General features: G+C 35.0%; 3 protein-coding genes across 6 annotated transcripts; 2 read left to right on the forward strand and 1 right to left on the reverse strand.

Moving 5' to 3' along the window:
• The first annotated feature begins 2,577 nt into the window (after positions 1-2,577).
• LOC130722880 (cyclin-A3-4-like) lies at positions 2,578-4,853 on the forward strand. 4 transcript variants are annotated; one of them, XM_057573743.1, is made up of 7 exons: positions 2,578-2,995; positions 3,060-3,292; positions 3,392-3,467; positions 3,597-3,673; positions 3,782-3,950; positions 4,026-4,189; positions 4,274-4,853. In XM_057573743.1, exons 1-7 carry the CDS (start codon positions 2,729-2,731, stop codon positions 4,335-4,337), a joined length of 1,050 nt encoding a protein of 349 aa, XP_057429726.1. In that variant the 5' UTR covers positions 2,578-2,728; the 3' UTR covers positions 4,338-4,853. The 4 variants fall into 4 exon arrangements, with proteins under 4 accessions (XP_057429726.1, XP_057429736.1, XP_057429751.1 ...); XM_057573753.1 differs by having other exon boundaries at positions 4,038-4,189; XM_057573768.1 differs by having other exon boundaries at positions 4,062-4,189; positions 4,274-4,852.
• A 938-nt stretch (positions 4,854-5,791) lies between these two features.
• Positions 5,792-7,403, reverse strand: LOC130748854 (agamous-like MADS-box protein AGL104). The gene is made up of 9 exons (XM_057602100.1): positions 7,219-7,403; positions 7,026-7,079; positions 6,822-6,837; positions 6,656-6,717; positions 6,541-6,568; positions 6,385-6,446; positions 6,154-6,253; positions 5,869-5,996; positions 5,792-5,825 (listed from the first exon to the last, which is right to left on the reverse strand). The coding sequence occupies exons 1-9, from the start codon at positions 7,401-7,403 to the stop codon at positions 5,792-5,794; spliced, it is 669 nt and encodes a 222-aa protein (XP_057458083.1).
• Positions 7,404-14,196: 6,793 nt separating this feature from the next.
• Positions 14,197-18,814, forward strand: LOC130722894 (metal transporter Nramp2-like). Its single transcript, XM_057573780.1, has 4 exons — positions 14,197-14,928; positions 15,862-15,998; positions 16,148-16,800; positions 18,102-18,814. Exons 1-4 carry the CDS (start codon positions 14,372-14,374, stop codon positions 18,324-18,326), a joined length of 1,572 nt encoding a protein of 523 aa, XP_057429763.1. The 5' UTR covers positions 14,197-14,371; the 3' UTR covers positions 18,327-18,814.
• Positions 18,815-19,349: the final 535 nt, after the last annotated feature.

Raw genomic sequence — 19,349 nt, forward strand, 5'->3', positions numbered from 1 at the left:
TGAATATGCATATGTTAGTTGAGTTTTGCACAATACACTGCATAGTTGTCAAGAGGCAATGTTTGCTAGTTCTCGTGGAGGCTAGTGACTTGTCCCAAAACTGGAGTGGTTTTGAAGCCTAGTGCGAGGGCTTATTGGTGGTTATCTGTCTGGAGTGGACGCGGTGATACCGCTAAGGATAACAACTTTGGTACCAAAGACATCTGCACGGAGTCACACTTGAGTCATATAAGTTATTGTAGGGAGTTATTGATGTTAATTAAAGTTAACTGCAATATCTTTGGAGAATTTTGTTGTTGTGGTAATTGACAATATTTATATTTGCTTTATCTGAGCTATGATTATGGAGTATTGGCATACTTTGAAAATTAATTGATTATATTAAATTTTATGATATATCTTCTTAATTATGTATGAGAAATTTATGGATAATTTTTATAAGCTTTCGCATTACTTATTATTATGCTTATCCATATGATATGAGTTCTCATCCTTCTGTTGGAATGATGTTCTATGAGACATCGCTCAGGTACGGAGAGCAGTGGAGCTTCTCGCGAGGGTTAGTCAGAGGAGCTAGTCTTTTAGATATGCTTTTAGTGATGGGATTCATGCTCTATTATGTAACACCGGGGAAACGCTTAGTTCGAACCTTGATATTAAGAGTTATTTTGTGAACTCTCTTTATTTATTTTTGGAGTATGTTTTAGTTTGGAGTTGAAAAATAAATCCGCTGTGCTATGCATATGACGTTATGACACTAAGTTTGGAAATTTATATATTTATTATGAGCATGACAGGTGTTTTGATTTATGGTTTTGGAGAGTAAGTGTGACACCCTCTGTGTTATGCATTTTACTTTGATTTATGCCTTAATAATTACGCAGGGTTTAGAGGGTGTTACACATGTATAGGTGTACCACTCAGGGTTTCGGCCCGGCGTACCATGATATCGGTAGAGGGCTCTTGGACCATACCAAATGCGGTCCGACATAAATCAAAGAGCTTTCGAGAAGGTGGGGACGCGTCTAACTTGCCACGTAAGATTGTGAGAGATGGTGCTATGACCAAGTCTTTACTGACTTCCGGGTTAAGCTTGTCAGCTTTGTTATCACGTTGTTGTCTTTCTGTTACATGTAACCGCATCCATTCAGTGTATCTAGACACTTAGCATGCCCGACCTACCTATTATATAAATGAGGTCTTCCATACTCATTGTAACTCAACTTTTATCAATATACCATTCTTAGATCTTGTTTTACTCAACTCACTTAGTCTTAGAGTTCTTTTCAAGAACAATAGGTGAATGACACTTTGGAAGAGGGCATGGTCACCATGGTTCCGATAATAACTAATGAAAGTTGAAGCCTTTTTTCATGGTGCATCAAATGAATCAAAAGAATGTTGGAGCCTTTTCTTCACGGTCTTTTCTTCTGACTGGGGTGAAGTCTTCTATTATTGGTCTTATTAGACATATTTTTCTTCGTGGTCTTAATAGTCTTTATGAGTTATCTACCATATTTCTTCTCGAGACTGAACTTATTCCAAAAAGGTATAATAAAACCATGAAGAAAAGGCTTCAAACTACTCATCATGTCATTTGTAATAAGCCTATACATGAAAATACATGCGCATATAGGTCGAAACTTTGTAAACTGCGTAGGTACATCCACCTTAAGAATTAAAGCAATAAGCTCTTGAGACAATGTAAGATTGAAGGAGCCCGACACAACCATATCTCTAACTAGACACCATACCTCATCTCCCACAATCACTAGTTGAAAAACGTGATTTGAAATTCACCTGGTCACAATGATGTGGGTGGGAGGAAGAAGGTAAAAATGAGGAAGATGATCAAAACTAATGAAAGAAAATTTAAAGGACCAGAAGTGATTTTAAAAAATACACATATAATTTATTTGAATAATGTTGAGTCCACCATCAATTTCCACCTCCACTTCGTATAAATGTGAACACAAATGAGATAAATAAGTGATATGATATGTGATGTGACAGAAAATGCAGAGAGAAATTAAAAGGAAAACAAGTGGAAATGATATGGAAGAGAAAATGAAGTGTAAATATATCAGTGTTAAAATTTAAATTTTTTCCGATGACTTGGTTGTTGGTGATTTGGAAAAAAATACCACCTACATCAGATGTCGTTATGCAAATAAAGAACATTTTAAAGGGACCAGGACGGGGTGAGTAACTCACATGTTTGAGTTAAGGGTAATTACAGGTGAAAAACCAGGGTTCGAACCCTGAAGATGAATAATTTGTACTAATTTACTACATTTGCCTATAAAAGAAAAATTAAAGGACCAAAAGCTATAAAAGAAGTTTCAAGGACCAAATGTCACTAACTTGAAAGTTGAAACATATTTAACACTATTTTGTTTTTCACAAATGAAATTTTTATAGGCGGCGGAAGCGAAAGCGCGCCCTCCCCGCCATTTGAAAAACAATTTTCACGTTTCCCTCACAGAATCAATTTTTGAACCAAAAAGTAAAATCCCCAAAATTTTCGCAGACACAGCGGCATTCGTTTAAGACAGTTTCATTTTTAGCTCTGAATCAAATTTCAAATAATCGCGCTTTTCATTTTTTAAACACTTCTTCACCATCCCTTCAAAATCAAATCTTCTCCATCTCCATCTTCACCTTCACCTTCACACACTGTTTCTTCTGTCTGAGAGGAAACAGAGTGTGACGACCACCGCAACCGGAGATGGAGACTCGTGTCGCCGCTAAGAGAAAGTCCATCAACCAATCCCAAAACCAATCCTTCAAAAAGAAACGAATCGTGTTGGGTGAGCTTCACAATTCATCACCCAATCTCAACATCCCTCAAACTTTGAAGAATCCCAAGCCCAACAAAACAACAGCAACAACGAACAAGATAGCTAGCAATGCCGTTGACACAGATTCAAGCACCGATGGCAAGCTCGAGTTTCGTTTTGATTCCGACATCTTCAGATATCTTCACGCAATGGAGGTAGGGTTTCGCGCTTTTCGAAATTCAAATTGGTTTGATTCTGATGTTTTTTGCTTCTTCTCAGATGGAGAAAAAGCGAAGACCGGTGATTAATTACATGGAGAAAGTTCAGATGGATATTACTCCTCACATGAGGGGAATTTTGGTGGATTGGTTAGTAGAGGTTGCTGAGGAGTATAGGCTTCTCTCTGACACTCTTCATCTTGCTGTTTCCTACATTGATAGGTTCCTATCTGTTAATATCGTCAACAAGCCCTCGCTTCAATTGCTCGGTGTTTCAGCTGTGCTCATCGCATCGTAAACCCTCACTACCTTAATTTTCCTTTTGCAATTGTTGTTATGTGATGTCAATCTGGTTTAAGCATCATCACAATTGAATTCTTTTGTGATATGCAGGAAGTATGAAGAAATTAACCCGTGCCATGTCGAAAAGTTGTGCTTCATCACTGATAACACATACAACAATGAAGAGGTGGATATGTTATTCTAATCTTTGATTAGTTATTAAATTGTCTTAATGTCTTATTGATTTGGATAATTTCCTTTTGCAATGTGGCAATGCTCATAATTTTTGTTCCCATGGTCATTGCTTATAATGTAGGTTTTAAAGATGGAAGCTGACATTCTCAAGTCCCTAGATTTTGAAATGGGCAATCCTACTGTTAAGACTTTTCTAAGGCAAGTATATGCTGAGCTCAGTTTCATTATTCTGTTGTTGCAAATAACAATCATTTAAACCTAATTGAAATTACAATGGACTAATAATGTGTTACAAATGTGATCCAGGAGGTTTACTGGGATTGGTTGCCAGGATAAAAAGTTTGAGTATCTGACTTACTATCTTGCTGAGCTAAGTTTGTTGGAGTATGATTGTTTAATGTTCTTGCCTTCTTTGGTGGCTGCATCTACAATGTTTCTAGCTAGTTTTATCATTTGGCCTGAGAATCATCCCTGGGTAAGTGTTTGGTGTTATGAATAATGACTTACCTTTTATGTAAAAGAATTACTTAATTAACACATGTGGTTCAAGGCATTTATGAAGTTTTTTGCCTTTGGAAGACACCAGCCCTGCAAGAACGCACTGGGTATACATCACTTGAGCTACAAGAATGTGTTCTTGTTTTACATGATTTATACATGGCAAGAAGTGGAGGGTCTTTCCAAGCTACTAGGGACAAATACAAGCAACATAAGGTGATTATTTAATATTTTCCCTTCTATTCCTTTTTAGATTTTATCATGGTATGTAGAGTGACTCAAGGTCTTATGTTCCAACAGTTTAAATGTGTGTCAAACTTGCCTGCGCCTCCGCATTTACCAAGTCATCTCTTTGAAGAAGTGATGTAGCTGGATGAAACCTGTACTGAATTGGTCCACCATTTTGATGGAGCTGGCTATTTTTTGAACAAGAAGCATGCTATACGGTGACTTTGCTATGAGGTCATTTCAATGCTGAATTTCAATTTTGTGAAGGTTATATTGTACATGGCAGTCAACTTATTTAGATATAAGTTATGGTGAAGACACTCTATAATTTGTTCAGCTAGGTATTGAAATTGTAGTAGCATTTACTTAAAGGAGCGGGAACCTTTCACTTCAAAAATAAATAATATGGTGCACTTTTGTAATAGAGGATATAACTAAAAGGACCTTCAATGCTGTGATTTTCAGCCTGCACTACACAGTTGGTGTGATATCTAATTGCCAGATGCTTCTGTGATGATAATCCCAGTTTACAATTTAACTTATTGTAAATTAAGTCTTCAATTTTACATTCAGATTTTCTCCATTGGGTCCCAAATTATCCTTATTATTCTCTTTATCCTATCCATAATAACATATTCTATGTAGCACTTTCTGAATCAGATGCATGAAATAATTAGTGGGATGCTCAATCCAAATGTCATATTTAGTTTTTGTTATATACCAATGCCTGCTAGACATAATTTTTGAACTTTAGTTCTGAATGAAAAAGGAAATTATAGGCAAGACATTTGGTAAGTTCTCATGAAACGTTTCATAAAAAACTTTATATCATAAAACTAGCAATTACATACATGATACATCCAGTTAGAATTTGCCAACAAGTTATAAACATGGAAGCCAAACGATACAAATGTATCAAAAGCTGTTATTCTGCTGGTGCCGGCAGAAGTACTAATACATATTCAACTTTTGCCTATCTTCTCCGTGTAAGCAGTTTGTAATTTTCCATAAAGAATGTACATAGTAACCTTATATCATGCATGAGTTTGATTGTGATTGGGCATTAAGTTAGTTGATGGAGTAAACTGAGAAAAATACTGTTCGAGTAGTTGTCCTTCCCGTGTTTCTGCAACTGACATTGATCCACTCTCTGTCAATAGTTAAAACATCAATATACAGCATCTACTACAATTCACAAACATAATGGTTCCAAACCTGTACTTTTATCAAGATTATATTTCAGTAAGTACCTAAATGATGGAGATGTCCCCAAGAAGATGAGTTGAAGTCGATAACTGGTTCAAACTGAGGATGCAGTGTGTTATTTATGCCAGCCACTACTCTATTGCCAGGATTCATTTGAGCTCCATGATCTATGTTTGTTGTGTATAGAAGGGTTGAAGTTGGCGTTACCATATCAACAACATTACTAATTGATTGTTGATCACTGTGTGCAGAAAAAAGAGAGATAAACAACTTTATACACAGTTGTAGCATGCTTAGTTCCACGTTTGAATATTTAAGAATCACTTCTCCCTTTACAAATTTACTGAGGACTTCAGAGCGATTCATTTCTCATAACGTAAAAAATTATCTTGTTTCTAAACATGCAGATGCAGTTAATCTACAAACAAATGGATCAATGCCAAATTGCCAATGAAAAGTACCTGAGAGGAGCAGGGTCATAAGCATTGGCGAGGTTCATAATATGAACATGTGGATCTCCCTGTGGAAACCAGTCTAATGTATTCGAGGTTCTGCTAACAAATCCATCTACAATTTTTGCAAGGTGTACCTAATCAGATTAATTTACAGGTAAGATATTTTTTTTAAACATTTAACAAGCTTAATTCAATCCTTAAATTTCTAAATATAATTTGCATATAAGTTTAAACACTAGCGGTATTATGTCGCTTCTGTCGATGTTAGTTAAACTAAGAAATAAAACTTACTTTTCTTAGTTGCACTTGTTTTAGAGTTTCCTGAAGGACTTTTTCACGATACTCAGCCTCACACAGAGTTGTGATCTCAGAAGGATCACCTTCAAATACCCTAAACGAAATATAGTGTGAAATAATGGTGGAAATGCTATATTAATTCCATCATAACATAATATAATTTTGCTTTTGATTTTCAATTAATGATGATATGTAAATAGTGAGAAATGATAAATTCAAAGGAACCTCAGTCGCTTCTCCATCTCTTCCAATTGAGACTTGCAAAGAAAAATTTGTCTTTGAATCTCCTGAATGTCGCATAGAATGACCAGTCAAAAACATGTAACATTATTTGAAGTTGGAAAATGGAATTATATCAGAGCTAGATCATATAACAAATACCTCAAGTTGGGAGTCTGTAATCACCGGGCTGCAAACACATCAGCTTAAGATTTAAACTTCATGATAAATCATCAAACCCCAAATTAACAAACCAGACAAGAGCTAAAGGAAATACCTTGGAGCTTGGCATGTTTGATCACCCTCAGCTTTCATCTTACAAAGCACCTTTTGGATTTGCTAAAGAGAATACAAAATTTATAATTTCAGAATGATATCCCCATCAACTTCTCAAAATTAATATCCATCTAAAAAATGCTATATGATACAAGACTAAAAATTACCTCTTGATTATGTGTCCTTAAGGGTTGCACGGTAACAAAGAATTCACAAGGCCAATACATGAAAGGTAGAAACATTAGGATAAATTAAGAAGTACTAATCGCCCTAAATAGACGCTAGCTTGGAATTTAAGATAAAAAAAGTGAACATAACTCTTATAAATTATAATGAAAGTCCGGGAAATTATTTTGATAAGCAAGTCTTACCTTCCGCGTTCACTCTCCGGGAGATTTATATATCGTTCTAGAATTTCTTCAATGCTTCAAAACATAGATAACAAAAAAATGAGCTATGTAGATCATTTGAATAATAATAAAACTTCTGAAATAAAAAATGAGATGAATAAATTGACAGGAAAAAAAAGTAGACACATTATTTCACAGGAGTTCACCAATTAACCTTCTATTGCCTGAGAAGAGACAGGCTCTTCCAGATGGGGAAAACATGATTAGAGCCACATCAACATCACAAAGAACAGAAAGTTCATAAGCTTTCTTGATCAGCCCATTCCTCCTCTTTGAGAAAGTAACTTGTCTATTTGTTGTGTTCTCAATCTTTTTGATCTGAAGCTTCACTCTCCCCATAATTCACCTTCATGGAAATTAAGCATCTATGATGATGAGAAGTCAAATATATAGGCAAAGGAAACAGCATTAAATGAGCCCCTCGTGAGATTTATAGATATGAATTGAACGTGGTGGAGGCAAACCACCTGTTTCCATAAGTGAAATGCAAGTGTAAACTTAGGCGGCAACACAAGAAGAAAACAAGAGCAAAAAAAGGAAGAAATGTTTGTTTGTATCAGGCCATTTACACAAGGTGACGCGAAGAGGGTTGAGAAATAAAGAGATGGCGGTTTATTTAACTTGAAGAATTGGACCAGCTTGTTGTTCAGGTCAGCAATTTGTTAAGAACAACATTTATTCATCTTGCGGCTTCTATCTTTTATTTTCTCAAAATCAATTTTCAAATTCAAAAACTATTCCGATAAGCTTTTCATAATTTTTTCTGCAGAATTAATTTTTCTTTAGCTTGATCAGTTGTAGAAAGATTTTGAATCATCATGTACATGTACTCAATACTAAATGAACATGTTTGCTTATTTTCTTACTTTGGTGTTGCCACGTTAGTGTATTCATGTGAATTTATGTGTGTGCATTTTAAGCAAGTTTGAATATGGTGATGAAGTTAGAATATCCTGAAATTGGGGAATATGGTGATGATCAGGAGTAGGGGTAGCAAGTAAAGCTATTTTTCCTTATATCTCTCTCTGTCTCTCCTCTGGTCACATATGCTGAAGGTTCATCTACATAGTAGGAAGATTGATAATTTTGTTAGGCTTGTCAATTTGTAGTCATAATTTCATGTTAATAGATTGAGGATAGTGGGGAAAATTTGAGAAGAATATATAAATTGGAAGTATGTTTTGTGAGAACGAGTGATGTTATTTTCTCAGCCTACTACTCTTTTTACTTCTATGGATTTCCATTTTTTTAATCAAGTTGCTGGGGAATGAGTTACGATGACACAGAGAGTTCATAATTGAAAGAGTGGTCTCGATATCTCTTTTAACGTGGACAACATAGTTTACACATTGTTTCAAAGATTGTTTTAAAAATTTATGCTTATTATATAGTTCACTTCTAAATGAATAAATCGTTGGTTGACATTCAAATTTTCATCTACATCACTGGCCTAATTAACTAAACTCTTGAAAAATGTTAGAAATTTTCTTAATATGTTGCCTTCCGACAGTGTTCATTTTCGAGACTTTTTTGCCAATTTAATATTCAGCCCACGCTCTATTAATTTGGGTGTAAAAAAAAGGGTTCCAAGTTCCAACTTTTGGAAGACATGAAAGGGGCACGTAAGTCTCTCTACACACCCCATTGTTTTAGAAAAGAAGGTTATTAAGAGATATACACCATATTTTTACCTAAATTCTTAAGGCATTGAGATTTTTGGGTTTAATCTCTTATGTACTCTTGAACACCATCACTTCCATCAAATATATGACTTCAAAGCGGATATGTACTCGTGAAGTCCAAGCTCAGGTCTTGGATTAATGTTGAGTCAAAGTCTCTTATAAAGACACACTTTATCCCTCGAGTATATGAGAAATTCTGAGGGTTTCATGAAGAATTAATAGTATTAATTAGGTATCAACATTTGTTTATTCAGTGGAGTGACGACGCTATTAACTCAGATGGAAGTTACAAATGCCCTAATTTATAATGGGGGTTATGATCTGCGCATAACTTCCTGGTTCTCAAAGCTAGGATGGTATGCCGGTTTAGGTCAGGTCTGATGTTACGGAGATCAGGACGTCCCTAAGCCATGACTTAGCCGAAGGGGTAGATAAGTATTGAATAAAATGTGATATAAAGTTTATGTAACTTATTAGATTTTTATTCCTAATTTCCAACTTTAATCTTGAAACGATATTCCTAAGATAAAGTCCACAAATTCTTTTAGCAAATGTGATTACATCGTATACTCCATCCATGTGTGGCTTCAAATTGAGGTGCAACTATTCACAAGGTTAGACTATAAATTACAGGCCAAATTTCCACTCCTTGTGCAAAGGTCGTTTTTGCAGCTATTTAAAGGCTCCAATATCGTTCTGAGTGGAGAGCAATTGTCTATTTAAACCTCATACGATTGATGACAAGCACTTCAAAGACACTCTCACAGCAATCTTTATCTGATTTTGGTGAAGAATTTCTAAATTTGCAAAGAAAGAAGAAGAAAAAGGGACATGTTCTTGGCTGGGAACAAAGCATAGCCAAGCATATGAGAATCATGAAAGGGAACCGATCAAAGTGTTTGAGAATGGCCCACTTTACTAGCAGATGCGACGAGCTAGGCCTAGTCCTTAAGCACTTCCTCTTTTTTCAAAAAAAAGTATTTCCTCTTTCTTTTTTGATCAGACACTTCTTCCAATATCAATCAAATACAAATACAAAAAATAATTTTCTCATGCTTTAAGTTTAATTTCTTATCTGATAATGCATTGTAGAATCACTTCTAGGGCGTCTAGTCTCACTGATGTAAGTGTCGTTGGATAATCTTTGAATGTTAATTTACATCGTTGACAAAAAAAAGATACTTCTTCCAAAAATGGTTCCTATGGGTATTGCTAACTATACCCGAAAAACACTTTCAAAAGTTGGGGGCTTTTGTGAATTTTGTAAGATTAAATTTTAAGTAATAATTAACTAATTTTTCAGTTTGCAAGTAACTTTATCTGTTAGTCTTCTAAACTTATCCATAATCTCTTTGTTTTTTTTTACTCTATCATATAGTTTCATTTTTAATTTAAATTTCATTCAATCTAAATTTGATTGAATGGAATTTATTTTAATTTTACTTTTAAGGAATACTACATCAATTATAAAATATATACTAGAGAAAAAATAATTCAATATGTCAAATATTTGCTATGATCCATAACTCGTGCTATAAATAATACCAGAAAAACTCTTCATGCAGACATGCACGTATTATGAGAAAATTATTATTTTTTGTATTTGTGTTTGATTGATATTGAAAATTTTCAAGGTGGAGTGTTGAAAGATTTTTTACCACTTTACGTTTGAATCTCTCAAGACTCAATTGTAGTATAGTAAAGGGTTTTGTCGTATCCACAGAGAGGTGTAATACTTATGCCGTTCAATAGCTAACACACTTAAATGATGGTTTACAAAGAGGTTGATTGTTTGCTTAAGAACATAAAAACATAAATCAAGAAGATAAAAGAGTTGGATTCACCAAGGTAGATAGTTTTGCTGGGATTAGAGTTTCGTTATCTGACCTCTATGTAACCTGTTGATTTACATGCAAATATTGTTCTATGAAATTGATTCCTCCCACAATTTCTTATCTTACTACCCAGTCCCCCGGTGTAGAAGATTATTAACTCCCTATATTAACCTTCAATCCCTTGATCGATTAACAATAGTGAGTAGCATTAAACATGAATGTTTGAATAGACTAATGATCTAACCCTATCCCTAGACCTTAGAATCATTAGATGATTTTACCTAATTCAGATTTAAATAGTTAGTTCCCACCATCCTATTAAATCTAAATTCATGTTCTAGGTGATCAATCCAAAACAAGCATGAAGCACAAGGTAAAAATCATTAAATCATGGAAAAGAAACATATGATTAACTCTAGTTCAGACTCAAGATCATGTGAGTTCTCTATACAAGTTTGAATCAATCAAAATACCCAAGGGGATCAACCTAAGATATAGCTTGAAGCATAAGAGAAAACCATTGATTCTTTAACATAGAGACATGAAATTTGCATGAAAGAAAATCAAATAGATTACATGAGCATCAAAACAACTAGTTCCAATCCCAACAAATGAGAAATTAGCTATCCATTTCCATGAATAGCTTTACAATCATAAAAGAGAAGAAGAACAATGAAAAAACCGAATCTATGACGGTTCCCGGCGATGAAATCAGCTCCAAAGCCTTCTCCCAAGTCTCATATACCTCCCTTGATGCTCTCCTTTGAGTTTTATCTTTCCCTAAGTGGTGCGTTTCAGTTCTGGTCCAAGAAGTGGTTCAAAACGTGATGGAACACACTTTATATCAAAACAGAGCAGCAGGTTGGTGCTAAGCGCCACAATTTGGTGCTAAGCACCATGGAAAGTAGGTTGAAACCGCCTTAATGGCGCTAAGCGCCACTTTCTGGTGCTAAGCGCCAAGCTTTCTTCAGCTTTGGATTTCCTCTCTCCAAAAATGGCGCTAAGCACCCAGAAATGGTGCTAAGCACCCAACACATCTAGAACCTTCATTTTTCATTCCAAAGCTTTGATTTTCTTGATCTTCTTCAAACTTTAAACCTTCATCAAAATTAGGGGATTAAACATGATTTCTACACAGTATATATACTAAAACTAAGTGTTTAACAAATTAGTCATTTAAGGGATAAAATGATCAATAACTCAAGCATACAAGTTAAATAAGTGCAGAAAATTATATCCGAATATACGTAAAATTAGCACTTATCATGGAGCCAACTTAATCCTTCATACTTAATTAATCCTTATATGACTTCAAGATAAAGTTAGAGAACAGCTTTTGACGCTAACAAGTGACCCTGAAAGTAACAAAACACATTATGGCTTGGACAAAGACAACGTAAAGGTGTTGGGCGACAGTAATAATTGAATAAGTTACAAAATAGTATCTAGCAGTTAAAACTAGACTAGGTGTGTCAAGTGGCAAATCCATAAATTTTGAGTTATTAGAAATTTACATATACACATACATATAATTAAGTAATGGGGGTAAATGGTACATATATTAGTATGAAAGTAAAAATTTTGTAGACAAATAATACAAACAACACATTGTATTAAGGAAACATCAAAAAGTTTGTGGGGTCAATTGCCTCCATACCCTTTCATGTAAATCCGTCATTGGGTGTTTCATTGAATGATAACTCAAGTGATAAGAGTTGATGATAAATGAGTGAGAGGAGAAGGTCCATGGATCAACCCCTAACGAGTACAATTTATCTTTCCGATGTAAAAAAAAAAGACTAAATACATTTTTTTATATTTCACCAGAACATTATTAAACACCGTTAAATTTAAAATCTATGAATATTCTTTAGGTGAATGACCAGAATCGAACTTGAGACAAAAATGTAAAATTGTAATCATACTATAATTCTCGTTCTTATACTCACCACTTTCACTCCCCCTATCCCCTCCTCTTCCTCTCCCGGATTTGAACCCAACTTTTCAATATGTAAGTCAAATGCGCATTACACATACCCTAATAGTGACATCTTAGTACTCGAGATAATATTTCTTTGAAATTAATTTCTTCATTTTGAGCATATTTTCTACCATCAGTGCCGTCACATTTGATCTTATAAAACCATTTGTGGCCAATGGCTTTTCGACCTTATGGAAGTAAGGTGCAGGACTAAACTCAAACATTACTATAATTATCATGGTTATTAAAATCGGACTGGACCTGCCGGTTTGATTAGTAGAACAGGGAATCAAACTCTAGACCAGTTTGGAATAACCACAAAATCGTGTTAAGAGAAAATCGAAAACGAACCAGGCAAATCGGTCTAAAGTGAGCGACTAAGGATAATCGATTGGTTAGCGGTTTAGGACGTTTCAACCGAAAAAAGTTTTTTGTAGGCATTTTAAACTCTTTCTTTTTGACAAACTAGGCTTGAACACGTGCAGGAAACCTTAAATCCAACTTTTCTTGTTGATATTTTTTTCTTATTTCTTTAAAACAATAAAATATGGGTGAAACATTAAAATCAACAATGATACGTACACACCTCATTTTTTAAAGTAACATTATTGCATTAAAACGTAAACATAACACAAGTTAACAACACACCAGTTGATAATTTGACCTTGATAATTGTTATAATATTTGTTATTTTAGTCTCTTTCGAATTTTGAATAATAAATATTCCCTAAATATTATTAATGTTATCTATTGTTATTTTGAGCTTATAAAAAGAACTATTGTTATTTTAAATCTACTATTTTAGTCGTAGTTTTGATTATATTGTGTAATTTTTATTTGTAGTATGAAGTTATTAATATGCCTATAAAAAAATGAAGTTATTAATATTACTTTGTATTCAATATTATAACATTTAATCTATAAAGGTAATGTTGATTCAACCATGGTTTAACTATGTTTGAAATAGTAAACTTTGAATTAGTCTCCTCATCTGTTAGTTGTTGTCCAATTTAGATAAGCTTGATAATAGTTTTTTTTATATAAAAATAACCTTGATAATTACATGAACCAAAATGATTATTAACTCTAAATTAAAATTAAATCAATATAAACAAAAATGACTTATCGATTGAGTAACATGTTCCTTTCAATTCTCTCAAAAAAAAAAAACATGTTCCTTTCAAAAAATAGCTTAAAGTAACGTGTTATCTTAATTAAAATAAACAAGCACACAAACTAATTATAACCCCTATAAAAAAAATAAAGAATATGCTGAAACAATATGACAACATATGTCAACACGAAACTAACCAAGTGTAACACATGTTACATAGTCAAGGTTCTTAAGTAACTAATATTGAGCTCAACTGAAACATCTATTGAAATATATCTATAAATTCGATATAACTCAAAATATTGAAATATTAAGACGATAAAATACCTAGGAAAAAAATTAACAACACGTAAGAAAAAGTTGTTGTACAATATATAAAACATAACATAAGAAGAAAAAAATGGTCATGTAGTATTTACTTTTGTTTTTTGACGTATTAGTATTCTAGTGTATTTTGGTTTATTAACGAATAAGGATAAACTAGAAAAAAAAGAAAAGAAAGAGAATCTCAGAAAAAAAGAGAGAAGAAAAGGAAAAGGAAAAAATAAAAAGTAGCAGAGGATGTGTGTGACATCATAGATAGATCCGAATAAATAGCTGCACCAGTGGCTGTGTATGCACACGTAACAAGCTCGCCGGAAAACTGGCTTCGACGGTGCTCATCGGAACCCGCGACTGTGATTAATTAAACGACGATGAGTTCTCCGTCGCCGGAAGAGGATTCAAAACAAGGAGAAGAAGAAGAGGGAAACCGCCTTCTACAAAGGGAGGAAGAAGATGAAGAAGAGGCGGCGTATGAAGCCGGAGAGAAAATCGCGGTGGTGGATTTCGACTTCGAAACGGTGGACGAATCAACTGTGCCACCATTTTCATGGAAGAAGCTATGGATGTTCACAGGGCCAGGGTTCTTGATGAGCATAGCGTTTTTGGATCCAGGGAATCTGGAAGGGGATCTGCAAGCTGGTGCCATCGCCGGTTACTCGCTGCTATGGCTGTTGATGTGGGCTACCTTCATGGGTCTCTTGATTCAGCTTCTTTCTCTCAGGGTCGGCGTCGCCACCGGCCGCCACCTCGCCGAGCTCTGTAGGGACCACTATCCAAATTGGGCTCGTCTTGTGCTGTGGTTCATGGCTGAGGTTGCTTTGATTGGTGCTGATATTCAAGAGGTTATTGGTAGTGCCATTGCGATCCAAATTCTTAGCAGAGGCCTTTTCCCTCTCTGGGTTGGAGTTCTTATCACTGCTTCTGATTGGTATGGTATCTCTTGTATTTCACCCTTCATTCAATTATTCAAATTTGATTTGTTCTTGTTTCCAATCATATAATAGTTAATCGTTTAAGTCAAAATGGTATTATGAATTGCTTAGTGGAGTGCACCATCTAGTAAAGGAGGAGCTGAGAATCATACTCATAATTTGGAGCTATATTGTGGATTTTGTCTTGCAGGATTAATAATTAGAAATCATAGAGCCTATGCTAAGTCCATGTATGTAAGTCCTTCTATAATTGATTCTGAAGCCAAAATCAATTTTGGGGAGAAGCTTCTTTGAATAGCTTACGGGTGCCAGAATTGATTATGAATTCAGAATCAATTGTAGTAGGGGTTCCAGGCATGCACTAAGTATTCTTTTAACGCACTATGATTTTGAACACGAGAACCACTTTGTCAACACCAGATTTATTAGGAGTACCCTTCAGTTAGTTAGATATTAACTAATTTAACTGTCACATGCCTAATTTAGTTACAGCTAGGCAGCTAGCACATGTATTCTGTTAGAGCTAGCACATATTTATATATATAGTTGTAACCACTTTTTAATTCGTTTAATTCGACCAAAGTTTTCACTCTAGATTACTCTTTCTCTCTCAATATGGTATCAGAAGATATTGCTTACTGCACTCTCTGATTTCTCTGTTTTTTCTTCCATTGATTCAGCATGGATGAGTACTCCAATCCTTTCTTCCTTCATCCCTCTGATCATCTTGGTTCAGTCTTGTATGCTATTCTAATTTGGAAGTTGCTAACTGAAGAGAACTATGTATAAATACGCATTTACTGGTTTCATTTCTTGATTTCAAATTTCTGACCCTTGTTTATTATTGTAGTTGATTAATTGGTTGGAACCTTCCCACTTTTCATGTCCAAACACATTTTTAACTGTGGTTTATTCTCTCTGTCAAACAGCTTTTTCTTTCTATTTCTTGAGAACTATGGAGTGAGGAAGTTGGAAGCTGCTTTTGCGGTTCTCATCGCTACCATGGCTCTTTCTTTTGCCTGGATGTTTGGTGACGCAAGACCTAGTGGGAAAGAACTTATGATGGGTAAATTTTATCTGACTGTGTAGCTGAGATATCAGTTTTTTATATGACCCAAATTTCTGTCTTCTTAAGTAGCTTGCCTCTCCAACTGGCGTTTCAGAAATGAAAAGATATCTGTCCACTGGTGTAACCTTGCTTGTTCCTTCTGGTAGGTATTTTGATTCCAAGACTCAGCTCAAAAACAATTCGTCAGGCTGTAGGTGTTGTGGGTTGTGTCATAATGCCACACAATGTATTCCTGCATTCTGCTTTGGTGCAGTCAAGAAAGATTGACCCACAAAAGAAAGTCCGTGTACAAGAGGCTCTCAATTACTATACAATCGAGTCCTCAGTTGCACTTACAGTCTCCTTCATGATCAATCTATTTGTCACAACAGTTTTTGCTAAGGGTTTTTATGGTACGAAGCAGGCAGATAGCATAGGATTGGTGAATGCAGGGCAGTATCTTGAGGAAAAGTATGGAGGAGGGGTCTTCCCTATTCTTTATATATGGGGAATCGGGTTATTGGCAGCTGGACAGAGTAGCACTATCACTGGAACATATGCCGGGCAATTCATTATGGGGGGTTTCCTCGACCTTCGGTTAAAGAAATGGTTGAGAGCATTGATCACTAGAAGTTGTGCAATTGTGCCAACTATAGTTGTAGCTATTGCTTTTAATAGATCGGAAGGGTCACTGGATGTTTTGAATGAGTGGCTTAATGTGCTTCAGTCCATGCAAATTCCCTTTGCACTGATTCCCCTCCTCACGTTGGTCTCCAGTGAGCAGATCATGGGCACCTTTAAGATTGGGCCTGTTCTTGAGGTGCGTTAATCATCTCAGTATTCTTTCATTCCGTCAATTGTTAATTCCAAGATATCTGAATCAACTTCCCTCATGGTTCAAAGTTTTGTTTTTCATTTTATTAGATTATTTGACAAGGAAACAAATTTTTTTTTTTCCGTCTGTTTAGCTTAGTTTCTGCAGCGGTCAATCTATTTCTCTTGCTAATAATGGTTCTATCTAGACAACGGTCTGCATTAATCTGATAATCAAATCTCAAGTTGTTTAAGATGTCTATTGACTATTGAATAAACAATCTATGCCTGCATGCTGTGTATAAATGGAAATAGCACTGCAGGAATATTTTAAGAGATTGTAACAATCTTGACATTTTTCTATATCTGCTTTTATCCCTTGACTTGTATTTCCGACGCTTTGATGAGTTTAGTTCTGATAGTTTTTTCAGTGATGATCTTTGTGCATATTGCATGTGTGTATTTTCCAGTCTCAAGTTTTTGTGTTTATTACTGGATTCATGTTCTTATAATAGAATTGATATGTAGAATTGAATGTAAATTACTCGAAAGATATGTTTCTTGTGTGGTTTATCTAGCCCAACTATTTTGATACTGAGCCGCATTTTCTGTGAACTATGTGTTACTACTTACCAGGTACTTTTATAGAGTGTGGTTTGAGAGTTGAGACATCAAAGGTTCATGAATCATATCTGCACATATATTTGAATTTAACTTTGAAGTTTTGAATAGTTGGGTGAGTCGGATTTAAACAAGTGACAATGTAGTGATCCTTCAATTCCATTTGTAGTACTGTAGAAGTTCATAAAATATGTGATTGACTATTGATCACTTTTCCAAAGCTGCTGTCAAAAAAATCATTTGAAAGTACTAGTATTCTTACATATACATAGTTTGTTTCTCATATCATGAATGTTTCACTGGTTACTGGTACATCAAGTAGGTTGTCATAACACGACATTGTCATGTTAAACTCTGTGCCTATCTAATATATGAAGAGAGATAAGCACGATTTCAATGTGGTTAAGTCTGGTGAAATCTTAACATAAGAGGATGTTAATCCATTTATAATGTTGCTTGGTAGTGTTCCTAATGTACTGAAATTTCAAGGAATTTTCTCATGACATTAAGGAAAATGATCGTTGAATTCCAATTTCCCTCTACTGTAACTACTTGTTCCTGTACATGATTCACACAATTGTGCAGATTTTAATAAATTTAAAGAAAAATGATGTGCAAATTACCAAATCCATTTAGTAAAATCATATGGTTTTTTTAGTAATGTTTATAATTTTTTTGTGTGTGTAGAGGGTGGCATGGACTGTTGCTGTACTGATAATAGTAATCAATGGGTATCTCTTGGTAGATTTCTTCGTTTCTGAGGTGAACGGCCTATTGCTTGGTTTTGTAGCCTGCTCTTGCACAGTTGCATATGTTGCATTCATTGTATATTTGGTTTCATTGAGCGGTGCTCTTCCTTCCTCTTGGGTTAATCGACTTCCTAAGGGATTTTCTACTATTGCTGGGAATTAAATCAACAAAGTTCACATGACATGAAAAATATGGAAATAGAACAGCAAGCTTCTGCAACAATTTTGCATGAGGAGTTTTGCTTCATACACCATAGAGGAAGTTTATAAAGTCTTCTAACCTTCCAACCACGATTAAAGGGAGAACAAGGTCAGATAGTGGAAAGCACCTAGATTTAACTGCACTGCATTTTTGCAAGAGTTACATAGGTTACCTTCCATGCGTACCAAGATGGAGATATCTTACTGCAATGGAAGATGTGGAGAGAGCATCATTGCAACTTGGTTAATTCTTTTTCTAACAAGTTGTTAATTGCTGCATCATTCTTTAGTGTAAACAGTTTGTATTTAACTTATAGAAACATTCTCATGTTGCTTTGGTGAAGAAACATGGAGTATATTTTATATGATGAGTGGCCAGGTAAGGCAGAAGACATAAGTTGTAGGGATTACTTTATAGTACAATGTGAAATACATTTTTCTTGTCTCTCACTTTTCCTGTTTTCTTGTTGTTTATGATCTCATTCCACATGTGGTAGGTACTAATTTGCTTATGTGCAAGACAATAATGGTGTGTTTGTGAGTTAGAGTTTTGAAGGGGAGAGGGAGGAGTTTTTAGGGTAGGGGAGGGGAAAGGAAGGCTTTGAGGGGAACGCAAGGGATGAGAAGAAGGGTAAGCTCTTCCCTTTTTTTGGGTGTTCAAAACCCCCAAATTTGGGAGAACTTGGAAATGTAACTAGAGTTTTGGAGGGGAGGGAGGGAAATAAAAGGTTTATCAGAAGCCCTCCCTTGAGAGGGTTTTTTTATTTATTTTTTATTTTTTAAGGGGAATGGTTTTGGGAAATTTTTGAAAATCCTTCAAGACCCTCCTTTAGTTATATTTCGTGGAACTCCCCCAAATTAGGGTTTTGGTGGAATTTTGAACTTCCGAAACTCACCTCACAGACACACCATATATTGAAGGGGAGACTTATGAGAAGATCTCCTTGTTTGAGAGATTTTAAGAATGGATAGAGTTTTGGGGAAT

Source organism: Lotus japonicus, chromosome 1 (assembly GCF_012489685.1).
Source record: "Lotus japonicus ecotype B-129 chromosome 1, LjGifu_v1.2".
Lineage (NCBI taxonomy): Eukaryota > Viridiplantae > Streptophyta > Magnoliopsida > Fabales > Fabaceae > Lotus > Lotus japonicus.

Excerpts from the sequence above, each read along its gene's own strand:
- LOC130722880 (XM_057573743.1), top strand. The coding sequence starts at position 2,729 with ATGGAGACTCGTGTCGCCGCTAAGAGAAAGTCCATCAACCAATCCCAA. Across the intron at positions 3,293-3,391 it reads TCAGCTGTGCTCATCGCATC|GAAGTATGAAGAAATTAACC; the intron begins GTAAACCCTCAC and ends TGTGATATGCAG. Across the intron at positions 3,951-4,025 it reads GGCCTGAGAATCATCCCTGG|GCATTTATGAAGTTTTTTGC; the intron begins GTAAGTGTTTGG and ends ATGTGGTTCAAG.
- LOC130748854 (XM_057602100.1), bottom strand. The coding sequence starts at position 7,403 with ATGGGGAGAGTGAAGCTTCAGATCAAAAAGATTGAGAACACAACAAAT. Across the intron at positions 6,569-6,655 it reads CAAACATGCCAAGCTCCAAG|CCCGGTGATTACAGACTCCC; the intron begins GTATTTCCTTTA and ends ATGTGTTTGCAG. Across the intron at positions 5,826-5,868 it reads TATGACCCTGCTCCTCTCAG|ATTAACTGCATCTGCATGTT; the intron begins GTACTTTTCATT and ends ATTTGTTTGTAG.
- LOC130722894 (XM_057573780.1), top strand. The coding sequence starts at position 14,372 with ATGAGTTCTCCGTCGCCGGAAGAGGATTCAAAACAAGGAGAAGAAGAA. Across the intron at positions 14,929-15,861 it reads CTTATCACTGCTTCTGATTG|CTTTTTCTTTCTATTTCTTG; the intron begins GTATGGTATCTC and ends TCTGTCAAACAG. Across the intron at positions 15,999-16,147 it reads TGGGAAAGAACTTATGATGG|GTATTTTGATTCCAAGACTC; the intron begins GTAAATTTTATC and ends TCCTTCTGGTAG.